We start from the raw sequence: 20495 nt of genomic DNA on the forward strand, positions 1-20495 counted from the left end.
GATTAGTAAACTAACTTGAAATCAAAGGAATCTGACAATTTGGTCTTCCGTTTTATCAATGAGCTGATGAAGAATGGGTGACTTCAGACTCAAATCTGATTTGAGAAAGCACAGTGAAGTTTTCAGGATGAGACAGAACCAATATCCTCAGTGAAGTCTACCTCACACTTGGAGAAATACTGAATCAGGGAATTATGACATCTTGGTGAAAAAAAATGGTTTAACTTGACAGCAATAAGTAACAGATGGAAAGGATGCTTTACAAAGAGGCAAACATTCACAGGAAGGGAAGGTGAATGGACCTTCAAAGCAGAAAAATGTCTAATTAAAACCAGTAAATCACTTCCTCCTTGTCGATAGGGAATAAAGAGAAAGGAAGCCAGGTGGAATGACTTTACTGATGATCTAGCTGCCACTGGGAGAAAGCCAAGCTGCAGTTATAAAGCATTACATTTATTATTAGCTACTAGATGATAAATTTGTACTGATTTCCCCTAAAGAGAAAGTAAGTTAAAGAGAGCTAAGATGTGCTTATAAGATACAGATGTTGATGCAATATAATGGATAAAAGGGTTCTCCCTTAGTGAAGAGAGATTAGCTGGACAGTATCCCTGAAGGTTGTACATTTAGCATGTGAACAGTAAAAAGATGGAGACACAATAACAACAGAGGATAAATTTGAAACAGCTGAAGTAGAAATGAGATCATACAGGCCCTTTCAAGGATACTCTTTTTTCTTCTTTTTCCCCTCTTAATGACCTTAGTGGACTTTCTTGAAAAACAATAGTTTTTCATAAGTTTTTAGTTAAGATTGTTTTTAAAGTGACTCTAGAAATATGGAAGGGACAAAAATGCTTTTGTTTTAACGTTTGGCTAGCTAACTAATGGGTAATTTTTCCTTTACTGTCATTTTTCCCTACAGGTTCTCTCACTTCCCTTTGAAGCTTCTGCTATTAGCCACTGTCACGGATAACATTCAATAAGTCTCCATTCTAGACAAGGGTGCTGTGTTTTTAAATTGGCTTAACAGTTTCCCCCGCAGCGTCATACACTCCATGCTTAGATTTGCACTACTGCAAGCAAAGTAAATTCATGAAACTCAGTGGAATAAATCTTGATTAATTAGAGAAATCAGAATCTGGCTCAGGATGTTGTCTGTTACAGTATTTGTTAAATATATGTAGGTTCATAGTAGATGAAAATGCAGGATTCAAAAGCATCTTTTGGAAAATAGCAATACAACCCCCAGATACCACTCTTCCACACACACAGATTTCTCAGTCTGCCCTCATAGAGTAAGCTACACTCTTTTATACCTGCCTGAACAAATTATCAAAGACTTAGAACATGGAGAGACCAAGGAAATGGAGATGCAGTTTGAACACTCAGAGCAAAGCTACCATATACGTTGGCATTCACAGTTTGGGTTGATGCCCATTTTGTACGTTATGCAAATGCAGAATGAGTAAAGCTGAAAATTAATGAAGCACACGTGGGTAAACAGTAGCTATTCCTTTATCTTGCTCTTTTTTTAAAGCTCAGCTTCACTCCATAAGTGATAAATGTCTGTTTGTCCTTCACAGAGATAAGGATTCATTTTTCCAACTTGTAACATGCCAGGCACTTTTATGTTTTCCTGTACATTAGACAGACTATTATGGAGGAAAAAGGACTTTATCTTGTCTAAGTTAATCTATCTTAATTCAGTGTATTTGCAAGTAACTTCACTTGCACAGCTTACAATGAAACATACCTTAAAAGCACAAATCAATCATAAAAAAGACATCTTGATAGGTGCTTTAAAAATTTGCCCCCCAAAATTGAGTATTTTATTGGAGACTTAAGATAGCCATGGAAAGAATAAAAGAAGAAGAAAAAAAAGAATCTTAGACAAAGGAGCAGATGCACAGCTAGTTTAGAAAATTTATTAGTTTAGCTTTGAAATCAAAATTAGCTGTAAAAGGAAAAGGTTCTTTACTCAGGAGAATTCAATTTATCCATTGTTTTAACATTTTATGCCCTAAGCAAAAGCCACAGTTCTTTCTCTTCAGGATAGATCTGGCAGATTCCAGCCATAGAGTCTGTGGTTTTCGAACTCAAGAAGCTGTAAATTTTATAACTCTGCGCCCTGCGGTCAGAGCTGCTGAGTGTTGTGTCTGAAGTCAGGTGGTTGGTGTGTTAAAGGTAGACATTAAACAGTTCTATTGAGGAACTGGAAATGTTTAAGGAGGTTGTTTGCCAGCTGTAAATTTGGGAGCAAATGCCAGCTGGCTGAAAAGATGCTGGAATGCATCCAGTTAAGTAGACTAGCATTGGAGGTCTTTCCAAATTTGTGGGTCTGATAACTTGGCTGTATATGCAGACTTCAGTTATTAGGTTGTTAAGGAAGGGCTTTATAACGAATGTTTGAAAGTATGATAGAAAACTTTTTATATGCTCATTACTTTGGCAAAATTGCAACTTTGCAATAGTATTGCATTCTTGATGAAAACTTGGTTGAACACTATACATTGTATAACATTTTTCAGCTGAGTGCAAGGGACTTTAAATTATATGCTTTTGTACCCTGCAATATTTGGTCACCAATACTTTCCCTGACTTAGCTGAAATGGGATGATACAGGAGATAGGAGACATAAGTACAATACAGCTCTTGCTTTCTGAACATTCCCTCTTGTGATCTAATGGGTGGGAAGGGGCTCTAGCTTTGTCTGCTGCCTAGGAACAAGAGGGGAAGTGATAGACTTTGTCTGTCTTAATTGTGTCTACTGTCCAGTGCACAAGAAGGGGATGCAGCCCAACGTTTTAAAAACGTGGATGGGCCAGCTGGCGTGGTGAGCAGGATTTACCCCACAGGCACTCACTCAGTTGGAGGTTGCTGGTTTCTTAGGTCATTGTGTGGTTGTTCTCTGAAGCGATAGATACTAACATGTCTTGTTCAAACTTGTGAGTGATCATTTGCGCTCTTTCCTTCTCCTGTGTTGAAGCACCAAGAGAATATTGCTCTAACAGGAATAAAACTGATTGCCTTATTTCTTCTCATCCTCCCTCTTTTGGGTTCCCAATCCTGTTGCTCAGGTGCATTTGTTTGTTTCTTGCCTCTATTATTACAGAGTAAAGAGCACTTCGGACTGTTATTTCCGAAGACTATTTTGGCCACTGATCTAGCAGTTTTATGACAGTTCTCAGAATCCAGAGACAAGGGCTGACCCTGACACATGGTCCTGAGGTATAGACAGTGGGAATAAACATCCTCCTCTTTGCTACCTGACTTACTAAAAGGCCAGACAGGATTTCAGCCTCAGTACTTGAAGGAAGACAGAGCATGTACTGAAATGGGAGAACGTGCATCCTCAGAGGACCGTGAAAGAGAGAGCTTTTCTGACTTTGACCATTCATACATTAGCCAGACCTTTTCCATCACAAGAAGAATACAAAGTTACTCTTCAAACTTGTTTACTTCTCTGTATTTGGATAGGCCCAATAAATATTCTCTTTTCTGAAGAGTGGCTTTATGCCACCCATTACTGTGAATAAAGTGCGCTGAGGAAGAGTGACACCCAGATAATAACACTGAAAGCACAGGAGCTACGCTGACACTTGATTTCATGCCTTATTCTTGTTTTATTTCATTGACCTTTGACAATTGGTTAAGATCAACATAATCACACTAAAAATATATTTCCAAGGTATGTTGCTTAATTTCAACATATGTATCTCTTCAAAGGCCACATATCTTAGATCTGGGATGTCTTTAAAATTATACATTTCTTGTGGTTCAGGCTTGTTCCCTGTTTACCCAGCTCTGGTCACTAAATCAGCCTCCTTTCATGTATTAAATGAATTCTTTTTCCTAAAGCCATAGCACCAAGGTAGAACAAGGTTTCTCATTAAGATAAAGCAGAGGGAAAAAAAGCATTGAGCATGTAAAAGCAAATGAATAAATAAAATGTAACAATCAGTGCCCAAAGGCTGCAATTATTATCAGGGTCCTACTTTTGTTGGTGTGGTGGAATATCAAAGGATACTGTCCTAGTCCTGTCATCACTGTGTGTCACTGGCACCTTTTCTGCTCTGAGAAGTTTGGAAAAGGTTAAGCAGTTTCACAAAAGGGAAAGTAAAACCTTCATAACTCAGTTACCACTTCACAAGGCAGCAGTTGGTCAACAAAACATGTTCACTGAAAATGGACTAACTATAGCTTTTTCTAATGATTGAATGAACATATGATGTTCTTCTTACTAATAATAGTTTGAGGTACAGTTTTCTGGCTGCCTCGGACACTGAGATCTGTGCTAATACCTTGGACTTCTAGGACCTTCCAGTGATAAAAGACAAGTCAAGCATTTTGAAGTCTGTTCTAAAAGAAGAAACAGAAAAGGTGCTAGTTTCTTAAAGAATGGTTTTTCAGGGCTCAGTACTTACTAGGGTTGACACACACCGTTTTTACTCAAGCATGTGTTCCGAAACTTCACACATTAGATGTTTGTCTTAAAGGACACAAGAGCGAACACGTATTGTTACTTGTTTTAAAATAAAATCTTGCAGCCTTTTTTTTCTGAAAATGCTAATACCAATGATCTTTTAAGTTCAAGAATCAAAGTGATTGTGGAGCAGCTGCTGTAACAGAGTTGGACTTTTAGCCATCACTTTAAGAATCTGCCCAGGTGTGGCCAGTGACAGAGACTGCAGCACTGCTTGTATAAATCCCCGAGTGTAGGAGGACAAAGGATCAATACATAGTTGTACTGCCTCCTTAAAATAAAAATTCATATGGAAGAGGCATCTTCCTTTTACCTGAAGGAGCTGTTAAATCTTACAAAGCACTTGCATCACATAGCGATTAATGGCCAAGGGAAAAAGAAAGCCCTGAAAAAATTAAGCATTTGAACAGAGCATAACAAATAAGGCATGACACTGCATATCAAAGAATGAACATAAAACAAACTACGGGAAACTCTGTAATATGCTTGTTAGTGAGCACCATGTGCTGTGAGCACAGAACATGGTAGAGGCTTTCTGGATATAATGTGATCCAAAGATTCAGAGTGCGTTTGTGCAGGGCAGCTTGAAGTTGAACAGCAGTCTCAATTCCAATGTTTTCTAATTGCAAAGTGCTTGACTTTAATCCTGTTCTTGTAAAATTGGTGCGATCTACTTATATGACTCTTCCATAAAGCAGACAGAGTAACATTATTTCTACCAAGAATATTCACTAGAAATAGGGACAGGTATTTTAAGGTGTTCATAAATCAAGCATGGGAGTGGGGGAGATGAAAAGTTTCCCATGAAATACTTCGATTTACCTATGCTTAGGAGGTTTTCTAATCTGAATCTTTCCATGAGAAGGCACATACTCTCCTTTTCTTTTGAATGTATTTTGCGTTTTACACTTCTAAATTCCTATAGTCTCAGTTTGGCTCATTATCAAGAGTCACTGACTGAAATAAAATATTTGGCTAAGAATGGAATATATAGCATCCGTTTTTCTTTCTTCTTGAAAAGTAAACAGTGTGCAGTCCAGATCCTTCACGTGTTCAACATTATTGAGCTGGAGTTCATGTAAATTAGGTCTAAATTTTCACTGTCATGGGTAATTTCTCTTTTCCAATATGTGCATTTTTTGAATACTTTAAAACACTTGGCCACATATTAAAATGTTATTAAACTTCTTGATCGTAAAAGACATATAAATGTAAGTTTGTCGATGTTTTTTGAAACCTGTCTATACAGTGGTCAATTCTACCTACATGGATGTGCTTAACCACTCAGGTTAGATATCATGTGACATTAATTCATACTGTCTGCCATACTTTATTAGTATCTTGAATGGTAACCCTTAACATAGAGTGGAATCATACTTGAAATGCTAGTGCTTATCAAAAAGCATGTTTAGGAAGTGAGCTTAACTGCACCTGCTCTTTGTGTTAGTATGACCAGACCCATATGGGTGAAGAAATAAAACTTAACAGAGCTCTATAATTGTAAAGTCTTGTACTCTAGAAAAGCATGAATATAAATGTACTTAGCTGCCAAAAATACTTTCTAAAATAAATGTTGTTAAAATGAAAAATTTCCCCAAATTTAGATATGTGTCAGATGGTCATACATCTTGCATTGATTTTAATTCAGACTTTGGTGGAATGAATACAGTGAACTGTAGAAAGTTGTTTACATGAAAGCTGCAATACAGTTTACCACTAAAATGTTAAATTGTGGAGCAGACACTGGGAAACACCTCCAAGAGCTAGGGTCCCTGAGTTAGGGGACAAAGATTGGTACTGCAGCCAGTAATCACACTTTCTGTAAGATTTCTATTATGGGCAACATCCTGCTAAAATCAGAAATAAAAGATTTTTCCAGTCCCTTTCCCATTGTAAGGGACAGGTCCTTTCCTCGAATAACTTTCGACAGCTTTATCAGTTTCAATAATCATGACAAAAACACCAGCTGAAGGTCTTTCGAAGAAAATTTTATCATCCATCTGCATTTGTTGTGAGTTCCCTGTTGCAAGACATTTACAGGAACACTTTTTATTTACAAGAAGAAAATTCTGTGTTTCGCCCTTAGCCTCAGGAAGCCACCTCTAACTACATCTCTTCCCCCTCCTCACACAGCTAGACTACTGCTTTCCTCAAACTCCTTGCAGCAAAGCATTTTAGTCTTGTTTATTCGAATGGGCAAACGCTTCTGAAAGCGTAGAAGGTGTTGTGAGTGGCTCAGCTACACTAGTCTTTGCTTAGTACGAGAAAGAAAATTTCTCCCAGCACCAAATCCTTACTCCGTCCTCACCACTGCCACAAGCAAACTCCACTACCTGCAAGTGAGCCCCCGAAGGGTGGGATCCACTTGTCCAGGGCTGTTCCAGGATGCAGCACTGACCATGAGGGGCATGGACAGTGACATACACTGCGCTGTGATAAGTCTTTGGAGGATAGTTCACACCAGCTGAAGGCATTTCTACTCCACCAATCCAGTCAAATTTCTTCTGACTTAAAGGAGTGTTGTACTGAATCCTGTATTTCTGCACTCTTCTGTTATATACTCTGCAGGTGCTGGTCCTTGCAAAAACTTTGCTGTTTAGGAATTACCTTTGTGGTTTTAGTTTAACAAAGAATTAGGTGCCCTGAAAATTCTTTCAGAAACATGATGTGTATAGCTATATTATGTATGTATTATGTGGTGTTCAGCTTCCTTCAGAATCACAGAACTTTTTTCCCCCCCACCCCCTTTCTAAACAAAACCCAAATACCCCTCTCTAGATCCTGTTACAAGGCAAAAATCCTGGGATTGCTTGGGAATATACATTTTCCAAAATCAGCAATGAGAACAAGACAGCTGTCAAAAGACATAGCCACTCTTGGGTGACGGTGCAGTCAGCGTGCTCAGCTACCTGTGGCGGGGGTAGGTAACTTTCCAGTTTCCATTCCTCCCCTTTTTCACTTGTAAGACATCTCAAACATTTCAGCACCTTTAAATTTTACAAGAGTCTGTATCAGTAGATAAAGGGGATTACACTAAATGCCTGGTCCTTCTTTTTTATGTGACAACGAATTACATAGGTGAAGTACCTTCACACTTTCTTTATAGTGCAAAAATCTCATCCTCATCTCAATTCATGTCAGATAAGGTGCCTCAGTCTTTCTTCTTCAGGTCAGTTGTAGCCATATAATATCTTGCTGCTGAAGTGATGTGGGAATTTAATATGTGTTTTGATGTAGTAGTAATTTGGGAACATAGAAAGATAACTAATAATAAGAGGTAAAATATACCTCTCTAATAGAGAATAATTGAAGACCAAAATATTATTGAGACCTTTACTGACAGTTCCACCCTGATCATCTCGTTGTTTAATTACAAATATTTGAGTTCAGCCAGGTCAAACTCTAAAATTCTATATAAGCTAAAGATTTCTTATTACCATATTCTTCTGGGTATTTGCTCTGTTCACATCATGTATTTATTTTTCTAAATCCTGAATGTTCTATCACTGAGAGTAATTCTAAGATTTAATGAAAGCAGAAAACTGGCATGTGGGAAGTCTTACAAAAAGAATTGAGAATTAAAAATTTAATGGCTTTTCAATTGGAGCTGAGTCATATAAACAAGAGTATATGATGCAGTTGTCTTTAAGAGCAAAGAATTGGACTGGATGATGAAGGAAATGCTAGGCTATGCTCCTGTATTGGCAAAAAAAATCCAGGTGACATTTAGGAATAGCTTGCTGGTATGTTGTCAGGCTTCCTAGCATATCAGTAGACTACCTGTGGGAACACGTGCCACAGGAGTACTGTAGGTATAAAATATGACAACTGTATTTTTCTTGCTCCCCTTTAAAACAAATGAACGTTACAGCATACATATAAAGACAATGGAAACAAAGGTGTTCCAGATTTCACTTGCTGTGCCCAGTGAACCATGTGTGAAGTAAATGACCCATCTCAATTAAAGGATAAATATATAAAAATCACTTAATCTCTTAAGGCATTTGTAGCCTTCTCTAATCTGTCCTGCTGCTGAAACTAGACAGACATGAGGTACAGGAGCTTCCAGAATTCTGAAGTCCATAAAGACACAGGGAAAGAATTGCAAAATGTTTCTGCAAACCCATGAAGACAGCTCTAAAAAAGTACTGCTTGTTTCTGCAGGAAATTAGGATTTGAAGTATTACTAATTTCTGCTGGGGAAAGATTCTCCAAATATGTTGTTTATAACTAAAATTTTTCATGTGACTTCAATAGTACCTGAGTTGCAGAGAAGAAATTTAGTGCTAAAAACATGTTGCCAAATTAAATCCTATTTTATTTAGTTCTAGTCAGTGGAATTGTGCCAAGGATGAGCTTTGACTTGTTCGGTTAAAATTCTTCCCTACTACATTTTCTCCTGCATTTTGGGTAATCATTTATTTTACTGTATTTCTTTCTGTTACTTCCCTAGGACACATTACAGCAAAAGCAATTTGTTTAGAAGATCATCGTACGCAAGTTAATTCCTCTTTTTGTGGCCCAAGGATGAAGCCTTTAACTGAAACAAAACTATGCAATACTAATCCCTGCCCAGCATAGTAAGTGCTCTTTATTTTTGTACCTTTTCCCTGTGCCTTATGTCTGACTTTGCCAGGAAAGAAGTCCTCCCTGATAGGCACACAGAATTGTATAGCCTGCTAGATGAACCCACTTTTATTCTGTAACTTAAAACAGTAATTGTTGTAAAATGTTACTTGTGTAGGCTTTTGCCCAATGATAATAGTAGAGGCAGTGTTTCTAACGTTGCTAAGCAAGACCTCCTGAGGATTGCTTGCAGCTCTGTCACCATGCTGGGGTTAGCTATGTGACACTGAGTAAATCTAAGTTACTTAGAGGCCTGTTCTGCCACCTTTACTCACCTTGAATCAATAAGACCATTTCCTGAGTAAAGTGCTACTCCCCATGTGGAAGCATGGCCCTGTGACTCAGATTCCACATATTAGATTAAGTTAAAAGAATCTTGTGAAGTGTAATTATTGATTTTTGGACAAAATGTACCATAGAGTATTACGATACCGGTAAGAGGATTATCTAAGCCAAATAAATTGTCAGCAATGCTCCTAGTGCCCACAAAAATAAATATGGAGACATTTCCTATGTTAACAATCTTATTGTCTAGAAGACATAAGAAAGGTGAGATGCGAAGGAAGACAATGACATATAGATAAGTATTTAGAAGCCAGCTGGCATAAATCAATAGCGCTCCTTTAAAAACAAGGGAGTCACACTGATTTATAGTAGCTGTGGTAGGGGTCCTTTGGAAAAAAAATGTTATGTGTTCATATAATTAAGCACAATAGCACGTGGCTTAGAATATAAATGGATAGATTTAAGAATACATAGGCAGTCTTTCTTCTGCTGGTTTTTTTCAGTTTTACATGCCTGACTTTGCAACCTTAGCATCATTTTAATTTTACATTAAAGCTATATTATGTTGGCCAAGATATTTGACTTCTGGAGCAGGAGATTTTCTTAAGAGATATGTGGAAGAATTGAGTGGTTTGATGAGAAATTGAAGTGAAGATAGCTGAAGATGCAGCAGTGGTGCACTGCAGCAGAAGGCAGAAGAAATGGAGGAAAGCTCTTGTCCTGTTATCAGCTTCTGTTTTTACTCTGCAGTGATAATACTAATAGGTGGTAAAAACAATTGGCCAAATCCACTCCCATACTTGCATAGAAATAGCACATTTAATAGTTTAATAGGCTTTTCTTCTCTCTCCCAATCCAGGAAAGGATGATGGGGTAAAATGAAAAGACGTATATGCTGTGTAGTGGCTTTGTTTTTTCTTAAAAATCCATAGTTTGCAATATGTTTAACATACTCAAAAATGGTCCAGTAATAGTTTGGAATTTCCTGCAAAATTTAAAGATTACAGCAGAGAACACAAAATCCAAATGGCAAATTATACAGTATGACCACAAAAGGATAGAGATAAGGTTTAAATAATGGCAGCATGTCACATGAGAACTCCATGGTCCTGCCTCAGCAGTTTCTTTAGATTGCTTTTACCCACATGATTTTCTGAATACTAATTTTAAGTAATCTTTGTAGCCAAACACAATCTGTTTGTATATGACTTATCTTCTGCCAGAAGTATTTTTATCCAGTGGACTCAATATCATGTAGACAGAAATGTAGTTTCTGTGATGTTTCCGGGAGACCTTTGAAGCTGTTTGAGCTCACCTTCATTTTATGTGGAGTTGTGTTGGTATAAAGTTTCACAAACATGATCTTCATTTTCATTTGGTCCGTTTAGACCACACACAAAATCTCCATTTCTATTAACTGGAGGTCCCCATATATTTTGAAGATCCACTGACATATATGTATCACTGGAAACGCTGAATATCCGTTTGGACATGCAATGTAATGTTTTTATGCTGAATTGCTCTAATAGTCTTGTACTTTACAGTACAATTAATGACTTGAACCCTGAAAAAGTACAAAAAGAAAAACCACAAAAATCCCAGTGCCCCAAAACTGCAGAGAAAGGATTCAAGTCACTAATTAATTATTTTTTAAATCCTAAAAATATATTAAATGTATAAAGGATCTACATGTGGGACTATGTCATAAATCAACAGATTGCCATTGAACCGAATGGAACTAAACCAGATTATCTCTGCTGAGGAATCTGCCAGAAACTTATGGCATGCAGTGTCCCCCGTAAAACTGTGACTGCCAAACATCAAAAGAATTAGTATTAATAAATACCATGGGGGAAACAAAGCATGCTTAATAACCAGCAAATAAAGAAGAAACAAATGTGGTAGGCATAACAGGCAGGGGAAGGAGGTGACTAGTAGATGGAGATACAAGTGTGTCAGTCTTGTGACATAAAAGAGAAAACTCCAGACTTGTAAAGTCTGGAATAATTACTGCATAAGAACAAAGACTTATTAATCTGAGGAGCAACAAAGTTACTATCCTAACAGTAAGAACATAGAAAGGCACCAGAACTGTGCGCTGTTATTGTTGGATTTCGGAGCTGCCAAATCTGGTCATAATTATTTAGTTATTTGAGCTAATGAAAGATACTGTTGGATCACAGCCCAGATAATCTTGGAAAATGGCAGTTTACTAGAGGACATTGAAGCAGGTTTATTGGTCACTCCTCTGTGAAGAGGGAGACTTTTTTTATAGTTATGGTGAGTAAACTCTTAAATGCTCACTTTCGGTTACTCTACCAATCACAGTCATCAGAAACATCACGGCAAAGTAATTGTAAATGGTAGCACAGATTAAGACTATACCTTCTTTCCAGAAGTTTGTATTGCAATATTCCAAATATTTACAAATCAGACAAAAAGAGAACTTCTGAAGTATTCTGGAATTACATAACTACTGATCTTTTTCACGCTAACATTTCTTTGTCCTAGTTAGGGTCCTTTATATTTCCCCAGCACTTTTGGCAGGTACTGGAGTTACTAGATTGTGAGTCAAGTTTTCTTTTTTCCCAAAGGAGTTCTTCCAAGATAGGCTTTTTTATACATCTTTACAAATTAAAATTAGGTTTGATTTCAGACAGATGTGAAAAAACAGGCAAATGGGATGCTTTTCATCTCTCACACAGTGAGAAGAAAAAAGCCTTTTCTGTCATTAAAATTCTATATAGGCAGCTATTCCAGTTGTCACAGGGCTTATGCTGTGAAAAAAGCACTATGTAGGATAGGCCAAGCAGTTGGATTTGGGACAAGAACCTTTTCTGTGATATAAATTATGAAAAGTTCATAAAACTACTATTTTAAAATTCTGACCTTAAATTCAGTGCTGGGTATTTGAATAAGAGTTCTTATCTTGAGTAATCATTTAGTCATTTATAATTTCCTTTGCTTTCTTCACTTCTATTTTCCTATCCAGTTGTTATTTATGGTCTTACACTTACATTATAAGCCTGTGAGGGCAAAGACACTTTGCTGTATGTTTGCACAGCCTTACACACAGGTTGGGGACACACCCAGTGCTTCAATAATACCAATACTGAGCAGCTTTTAAGGTTTCCAAACTGAACTTAGCCTAAGCAATTGGCAATAATTCTTCAGCCTTCAGGTACTTTTAGTGATGATCATGCACGACTGAAACTTGCCTGTGACTCAAGTACAGATTTGCCCAATAGCTTTTGGCTAGTTAAATTCATATTGTTTTTTTTTTAGATTCTGCATCATCTGACTGCCAAATATATTTGTCTGAAGACGTTTAAATCCTGCAAACACTAATGACAGGGCTGCTGATTTTAGCAACCTAATTCCTTTTTTGTAAAGAGAAGAAGGCTAAGGCATGACATAAATATCACTGGACAGCACTATGCTGACATTTCGAGTCATATACAAATGTTTCTCTGTACAAATGCATTCGGTGGTACATACTGAGTAAACGGACCCTATTCTTTGCCTGCCCTGCCGGCTTTTTCCTTAGCATCTTCATAGGTGAATCCCTCTTCTCCTCCTTCTGAGAGAAACTGTAACAAGATAAAAATGTAACAAAGGACAGAACGTCACAATAACCCAATCTCCTCTGTTTACAGAACTCTGATCATCTCCTTCTCTATATATCTATCTGATTTCTTCCTCTGGTGAATGAGCTCATTTGGATGTCTCTTCAGCAACTAAAGTGACAGAACAGATCATCCTATCATATCGTTAAAGATGTTTTCTTCTCCTGTTTTAGAGCTCGTGTTTTCAATTAAAAACACAGACATGGTTAGGAAGGAATGGTGATTTGTTATCCAGATCCTTAGATTTTCTAGGTATTCTACCACACTCAGGGGCAGTATCACTCTTGATCCGCATGGAATGCCAAATTCCAAGTCAGATTCATAGACAAGTTTGTTCTGGTAGATGAGAACCATAAATAAGTGATAGTAGTTTTGCCATTTGTATGATTTATACTTCATCCCTACTAAAACGATCTATGCTTTGAAGATAGACTATGTAACTCAGGCTTTCTGATTGCTTGAAAAGCTATCAGTGCATCAGTAGAGCTAACTAAGCAGAATCACTTAATAATTCACATTTGATAGGTGGCTCACATGCACTGATTTTATGAAATTAATTGGATTCCTAGTTTCTAATGTATATTTTCTCCTTTAAGCTGGTCGGCAGGAGAATGGAGCGTGTGCAGCAAATCTTGTGGAGGAGGGCAGCAAAGTCGTCTCATTCAGTGTGTCCAGAAAAAGGCTTTCCAAAGAGAGGAGGTGGTAGCCCATTCCCTGTGTCCTGTCAGCACCCCTACACAAGTGCAGATGTGCAATAATCAAGACTGCCCACCTGAATGGAGCCCTGGACTGTGGTCTCAGGTAATGTGGAGAAAAACTTACTTTCCCTTTTGCTAGCATAATGAAAATATTGCCAAAATTTTGCTAAAAGAGAGGGAACAGTACAAACTTTGTGAGGGCTAATACTTTGCAAGTGGCTCTGTTCATGAAAATAATATGTAAACGATGTATATATTTTAACTAGCCTTTATATGTGATCAGACAGCAGGGCTTGCCAGAAGTGGAAGCATCCGTTCCTTTTTGGTACATACAAACAGACTGATAATTTTTTGCTGGTTTCATAACTTAAGGTTCTATGGATTCTTTAAAGCCATGAATCCCTCCCTGAGATTAATTGGCACAGCAATATTAACTTTGCTTAGAGATGATAGGCAGTCAAGGAATGAAGACTCGTTTGGGGTTAATTTGCGTATTAATGTACACACATTTTTGAATTATGGGCTGATAAAGTTATGATTTACATGTACAATAATCACTTTTGTATTTTTGCCTTTGTTAAGAGTGTAACTATTCTCCTAGAAGTAGAATAGGGCTGCAGGTAATTGCCATGAGGCGCGTAAGGCAGAAGCAGTGGGCCTCTAGGCAGATTCCTGCATGCTCCTGCAGGTATGCACCCTCCTTCACAAGCATATGAAAGGCCTGACAGTCAGTATATCTGAGTATATCAAAAGGAGCTACATAATTTTTGATTTTTTCCATCTTCATTTAATGACATTCAAGGTGGATTTAAATGCACTGCAAAATCTATTACTTCTGTGCACACTTTTTGGTAGTTACTCTCTTTAAGTGTTCAAGAAGAGCTTGACTAAAGCATTCCCAACTGAGAAGTGCAGACTGCCTCTTGAGGGGAGTACCCTGCCATGTACAGACAAGCAACTACTCAATAGTCCATCATAACAGAATTGTAATACTCAAAAAGGATTTGTTTCTTCAGTGTATGTGAAGGAGTTCTTACCATGGAATGAGATTATAAAAAAACAGAGATGGTTAGATATTTAAAAGGGAAGAACACAGTCTTCAAACATATTCATACTTTCAGACCTGCCTTTACAACACTAAATATGCATTTTCCTCCTCTTTAGGAGATAGGTGCCTCAAGTTGGGCTTTTCAAAGGAGGCCTATGAAAGTAGGTCCCCAAGTCTGGCCGAAATGCAGTGACAGGCCTACTGAACAATTTAGCAGAGCTTTTAAGATTTCAGCTGATAGCTGCTATATCAAAGACTCAAAGGAGTTAAAAGAAAAAAAATGCAAAATACATACCCAGTCTCTCTTCACAAATCATTTTTTTTTAACTGTAAAGGTTTTTTTTTGTTTGTTTAGGGGAAAGATTATAAATCATAGATTTTCAGCAAGCAGATATTTCTGTTGCATCCCTAGTACAACTCTGCTTTCATGAAACCTCTTTAAAACACTTACTTATAGTTTAATATGTATAGTGCTGACATAGGATTCCGCGTTGCAACGTGCCTATTAATTATTATTAAAAAGAACAATTGAAAGAGGGTACAACAAGGTAAAAAGCCAGCAGCATTTTCGCAGGGCCGTTCATTTCCCTGTTTCACCAGAAATGACTCATTAATGCATTTCGTTGCTTGCTAAGGCAATGACAAATATAGAATGTGTTTTAAAATGAAACAAAGTTCGACAATGCCTATTTATTCACTGGTGACTTGTCCTAAGCTTCAGCTGTAACCTCGGCAATTAACATATCTTTGGTCAAACATCTTAACTGTTGTCTGTATCAAAGTCTGTCTTGTAGTGGGATTCATTTGGTGAAGGAGTCATGTATAGCTTCCCTGGGCAGTTTTCTCTGCCTCTATCTCTTTCCTCTAGGCCAAGGTGAAGAAAAATAACAAATAGCTCAGAACATCTTGTTGTGAGAAATTTTTAAGATGGGAGGTTAGGACCAGCTTTCAAGTATGCTGTCCAGGGAAAAAAGCATTTTGCTCACAACTCCAGCTTCCCTCATCTACCGAAGAAAGACGTTACTTATGTGTCCTACGTGTTGGCTGTAAAAGTTCAGAGTCTACATAAAGAAAGCACTTAGAACAATGTTTGAAAAGTGGCATATAAATGTTATTTTATTCCATATTTACCAATAGAATTTCAGGTTTACTTGTATTATAATAGCAGCTACATAGCACATTAACTTTGTTTTCTATGCTCTGCTGTAAAATACAAATAATGCCAATTTTCCTTCCCTATAGCTCAAATGAATATTTTTTTCCATCACAGTGCTCCAAGACTTGTGGGAGAGGTATTAAGAAACGGGATGTCTACTGCAAAAGTACCAGTCCTCTTAAGCAGAAAATCTTGCCTGAGAGTATGTGCAGCAGAGCCCAGAAACCTGAATCCCAGCAGACCTGCGTGCTAGGACGATGCCCCAAAAATGACCGGCTCCAGTGGGTGGTTTCTTCCTGGAGTGAGGTAAAATGGTGCAGTTACATGGTTGGCTCTGTTCCTTTGCTAGTCTTGTTTGAGAACATTGACTCAGGGTCATGCACAAACCACATGGAACAAAAAAAAGTTGAGCTTCGTTTGAAAATCAGATGTTTTAGGCAAGCCCCTATAAAAAACATAGGTCTATACATCAAGATGTAGTTAGATGTACCCTGATGTCTTTGTTTTTCTGGCTTCCGCTGGCTTGGATCTGTATTTCATTTTACAAATTATGGGCTGGAACATGGTCTTTGTGTTTTCAGTTGTATAATGCTTTTGTAATTTCTCATAATTCGGGTTGTCGTGAACAAAGCACATTCTCATTTACCTGAATGTATTTCCATACATTTCAAGGGCGTACGTTGTTTTTGCAGTGCTCAGCCTCCTGTGGCCCAGGTGTGCAAAAGCGAGAACTGAAATGTGGTGAGAAAAGCATCCAAGGGAAATTGATCACCTTTCCTCAGAGAAGATGTAGAAACATCAAAAAACCAAATATAGACCTGGAAGAAGCTTGCAACAATGGGCCCTGTCCATCGCACACATTGTATAACATGGTGTCTGGCTGGTATTCCTCACCCTGGCAGCAGGTAGGAATGAGGAACTTTCTTGCCTCTACCTCCTTGCCCTGACTGACACTATCGCCAGCAGTAATTGCGTATCTTGACTTGAGGAGTTTATAAAAGGTGCAAGTTTCTTCTACACAGTCATTCAAACAGCATCCCCTAGTGCTTCTCATTACAGAGCGCTGAAGAACGAAACAACTGCAATGGGACTGTTGACTCTCAGACAAGTCTATTCACCATAATGAGAAGGTGGGGTTGCAGTTTTGGTCTTGGAGAGCACCAAACCTAGAGGAGCTATGTATGATATGCCAAAGAATGGACACTAGCTGGTTTGGCATAAACAGCTGGAGTGGCATAAACTGAAGCTGCTGTGACTTTAGGGCCACATGAGTCCGAGCTACCTAGATTAAAGCTAGCTCCAGTCTATCTAAATGTGCTGCAATCAAATGTCTGATTGTACTGAGGAGATATCCGCAAGGATAACAGTCCACAGGTGTCTCCTGCACATAGCCATTCCCTAAGGAAGGTCACACCACTCAGACATTGAAGCATGATGCAGCTGGCCCATATTCATCAGGCATTTTGGTACAGTCCATTTCTTTGTCCTGAAACTGAAGAATGTCACCTATAAATGTTATTTGTGCTTCAGAGGCACTACATTCCATGTTCATTTCCCAACTCTTCCTTCTCAGACTTCTTCAAACTGCACTGTAGTTGAACTATTACATATCTATATACACAGTATATTTGAGCATCTGCACAGATTGCCTGGAATTCCCTAAATACTATGATTAATTATGGGATCAGTCTGTATTTGTTTCTACATTCTTGCAAACAAGCTTCTGTATTTCTGGAACTTGTCTACTTTATGAGTCACATATCAATGAGACACACACTCATTTAGTAACATTTACATGAAACAATGTATGCCTGACAATTGTAATCAGATGAAAATGATCACATTTATCTTAAAGATAACTTTTCATGAAACGCATACAAGTAAAAGGCTTATTCATTTTAAAATACTTCATAGATCTTCCTGTAAATGCATAGTGTTTTTCCCCAGATACTGTCATTATTATGCTTCTCACAGGAGTTTTATCTCTGTTCAGACAGCAAGATTTGGCCCAGAGGCTCTGAGTTCAAAAGAAATTAATGCAGACAATCGGGAATAGGTTTTCTAAAATGTTCAGTTCATGTCTAGGTATCAGAGTAAGGAACCATATTTTCAGCGGAGTCCTTAAATAACCAAGCTTTCTGAAGAGTTCAACATGGGGAACAGATGCACAGATCTTTGAAAAGCTGGTCCTCATGGGGATTGCTGAGCATCAGCACATCTGATCCTGACCTCCCTTTCTTTGAAAGTCTCATCCAAAGCCCTTGAACGTTTCTCCTTTGGATTTTGTGAGCTCTGAGAGAATCTCTATAATGAATCACAGCTTTTCATTTTCTTCTCTCGGCAGTGTACAGTAACGTGTGGCGGGGGAGTGCAAACCCGGAGTGTACAGTGCCTGCGCCAAGGGAGACCAGCTTCCGGGTGCTTGCCCCATCAAAAACCAGCAATCCTGAGAGCCTGCAATACAAACTTCTGCCCAGCCCCTGTCAAAAGAGGTAAAATCCAGCTCTACATGCTGCAGGAGGGTTCGTTACTCAGAATTCTGTATCCAGCAAAAATCACTTTTTTCAGTTGCACCCACTGGAGATTAATATTTGGCATGCCACCCGAATCTTCCCCAAACTTTCTAGCTTTACTGTTACTGCTACTAAAGCATCTCTGTTCTCAAAGTGAACCCTCTTAAAGCATGCATGAGAGTATAACTGAGACAGACAGGCAGGAGAAGATTTTAAAAACAGCGTTATGTGCAAAAAAAAAGAAAAAGGGTATGTTAAAGGAAGTTTTGCCTTCTGGGTTTCACCTGCATCTGACCTATATCTTTAGACTATCTTGTTGAATCACATCGAAACATCCTATCCTGGTACTGATAAATGATTAAAAATAGTGACTTTTGAAGTGAGCAATGAGAACATGCCGTTTATTTTTAGTGTTTTGAAGTCCACTCAAGGTTCAGATTGCACCCATTTCCTGGGTGTCCAAAAATGCTTTGTCTAGGATGTGCTTGCTCTTCTCTCTGCTCCTTATCAAGTGTATAACATGTACAATCAGGGAACATGGAATTAAGCTCTACCCGCACCTATATATCTCTAGCACCCCTCTCCATTTCTTTAGTGTTTTTTGCAATTCTATAGGAGCTGGAAGAGCAAAAGGCTCTGTGCCCCTCTGGATGGCAGAATGGGAATTCTCTGAACCACCACAGAAAAAGGGCATTTGCCCTCCCATATATTTGCTTATAGGCTGGGTACAATCTGTGCTTCCTTTTTAACTGAGGAAAAAAGTTCATGAAGGCCCAGGTTAGTCCCATATAACGCCAGTTACCCAAGCATGCTGAAGCACTTCACACATTATTAACTTTCGTATATACATACATAACCTTACACTAACTGTCTTGTTCCCATTTTTACAACAGGGAGCTGAAACTTAACATTTATAACTCTCAGGCTGGATTGCAAGAGAAAAGGGATCAAAGGTCAAGCTCTGGACCTAGATCTTATAATTTAAAATCAGCCAGCCTCCCCTCTCATCTGTACTGATTCAAGACATTCACTGTGCCTAGAAACCCTGTAAAACCCAGTAATATCTTAACAGACCACTCTACTGCATCAACTCGAGACATGTATAGAATCAAACTTTTATCTGGGGACCTGAATCCAAACTGCTCCTCTCAGTCAGCTGAAACTCAGCTAGACTGAATACACAGATGAAGTGATCCTAAAAGGGATAAACAGTGTTGCTGTTTTTGTAAGCAATTAAACTGTCCTCATAATTAAAATGCTAAATAACTTTCTTTAAAAGTTCTGCTGTACGTCAGAATTTCTGTACTGAATCCTTTTTTGTCATGATATAGCAAACACTGTTCTTTCACCACAGCCTCCCTCTGCCATATTTCATGTCTGGAGTAATGTCTGTTATTAATTTTGGCCTTGGCCTGTTTCTCTCACTCCTCGCATCTGCAGGAGCCCTTTCCCCTTTATTATAACTGGGTTGTCAGGCTCTAGAGATCAATTATTTCTTCATTGCTCTCTAACTTTCTGTCTAAACCCGCAAAAAGAGAGGGAACCAGCTGTGCTGGAATCAGGTTGAAGCAAATCAGTCTCTGTTATCACCATGCAGCTCCAGTTCAGTGATCACAGTCAAGAAAGTAATGTTTCAGGGAGAGTTTACACACTTCCCTAGACAAGCTGGGTCATTTCCACCCCTCTCTCTTAGATGCAGTTATGGTCACCATAACCCCTAGCCAGCAAATCTAATGGCTTAAAATGCATCACAATTAAAACGGCATAAAAATAATTGAATAAATGCAAATAGGCAACTGACAGCCTGATCCACATCCATTGAAGTCAGTGGGTCTTTCTGTTGATTTCAATGGCTTTTGGATTAGGTCCCAAGAGTAAAGTTTTCGGCCATACCTCTGCAATGTTAGTATTGCACTCCAATCTTCAAAAGGGACATAAAGAGTGATTAACATAAACCCTTCAGTGCTTATATAATTTGTAAAAATAGGTCATAGGTAACTTTTAAATTTACCCTCAAATGGCAAGAAATCTTGTGCCTGACTTAATGGGAACACAGGCTT

General features: G+C 38.3%; 1 protein-coding gene across 4 annotated transcripts in view; it reads left to right on the forward strand.

Annotated features, from left to right (window-relative positions):
• Positions 1 to 20495, forward strand: part of ADAMTS18 (ADAM metallopeptidase with thrombospondin type 1 motif 18) — an 82630-nt gene that overhangs the window by 58459 nt on the left and 3676 nt on the right. For all 4 annotated transcript variants that reach the window (XM_068956224.1, XM_068956222.1, XM_068956221.1 and 1 more), the window contains 6 exons: positions 7262 to 7403; positions 8937 to 9063; positions 13617 to 13821; positions 16037 to 16228; positions 16615 to 16827; positions 18267 to 18414. In XM_068956224.1, coding sequence (XP_068812325.1) covers positions 7262 to 7403; positions 8937 to 9063; positions 13617 to 13821; positions 16037 to 16228; positions 16615 to 16827; positions 18267 to 18414 — 1027 coding nt within the window. The remainder of the gene's footprint in view (positions 1 to 7261; positions 7404 to 8936; positions 9064 to 13616; positions 13822 to 16036; positions 16229 to 16614; positions 16828 to 18266; positions 18415 to 20495) is intronic.

This window comes from Struthio camelus, chromosome 10 (genome assembly GCF_040807025.1).
Source record: "Struthio camelus isolate bStrCam1 chromosome 10, bStrCam1.hap1, whole genome shotgun sequence".
Taxonomy (NCBI): Eukaryota; Metazoa; Chordata; class Aves; order Struthioniformes; family Struthionidae; genus Struthio; species Struthio camelus.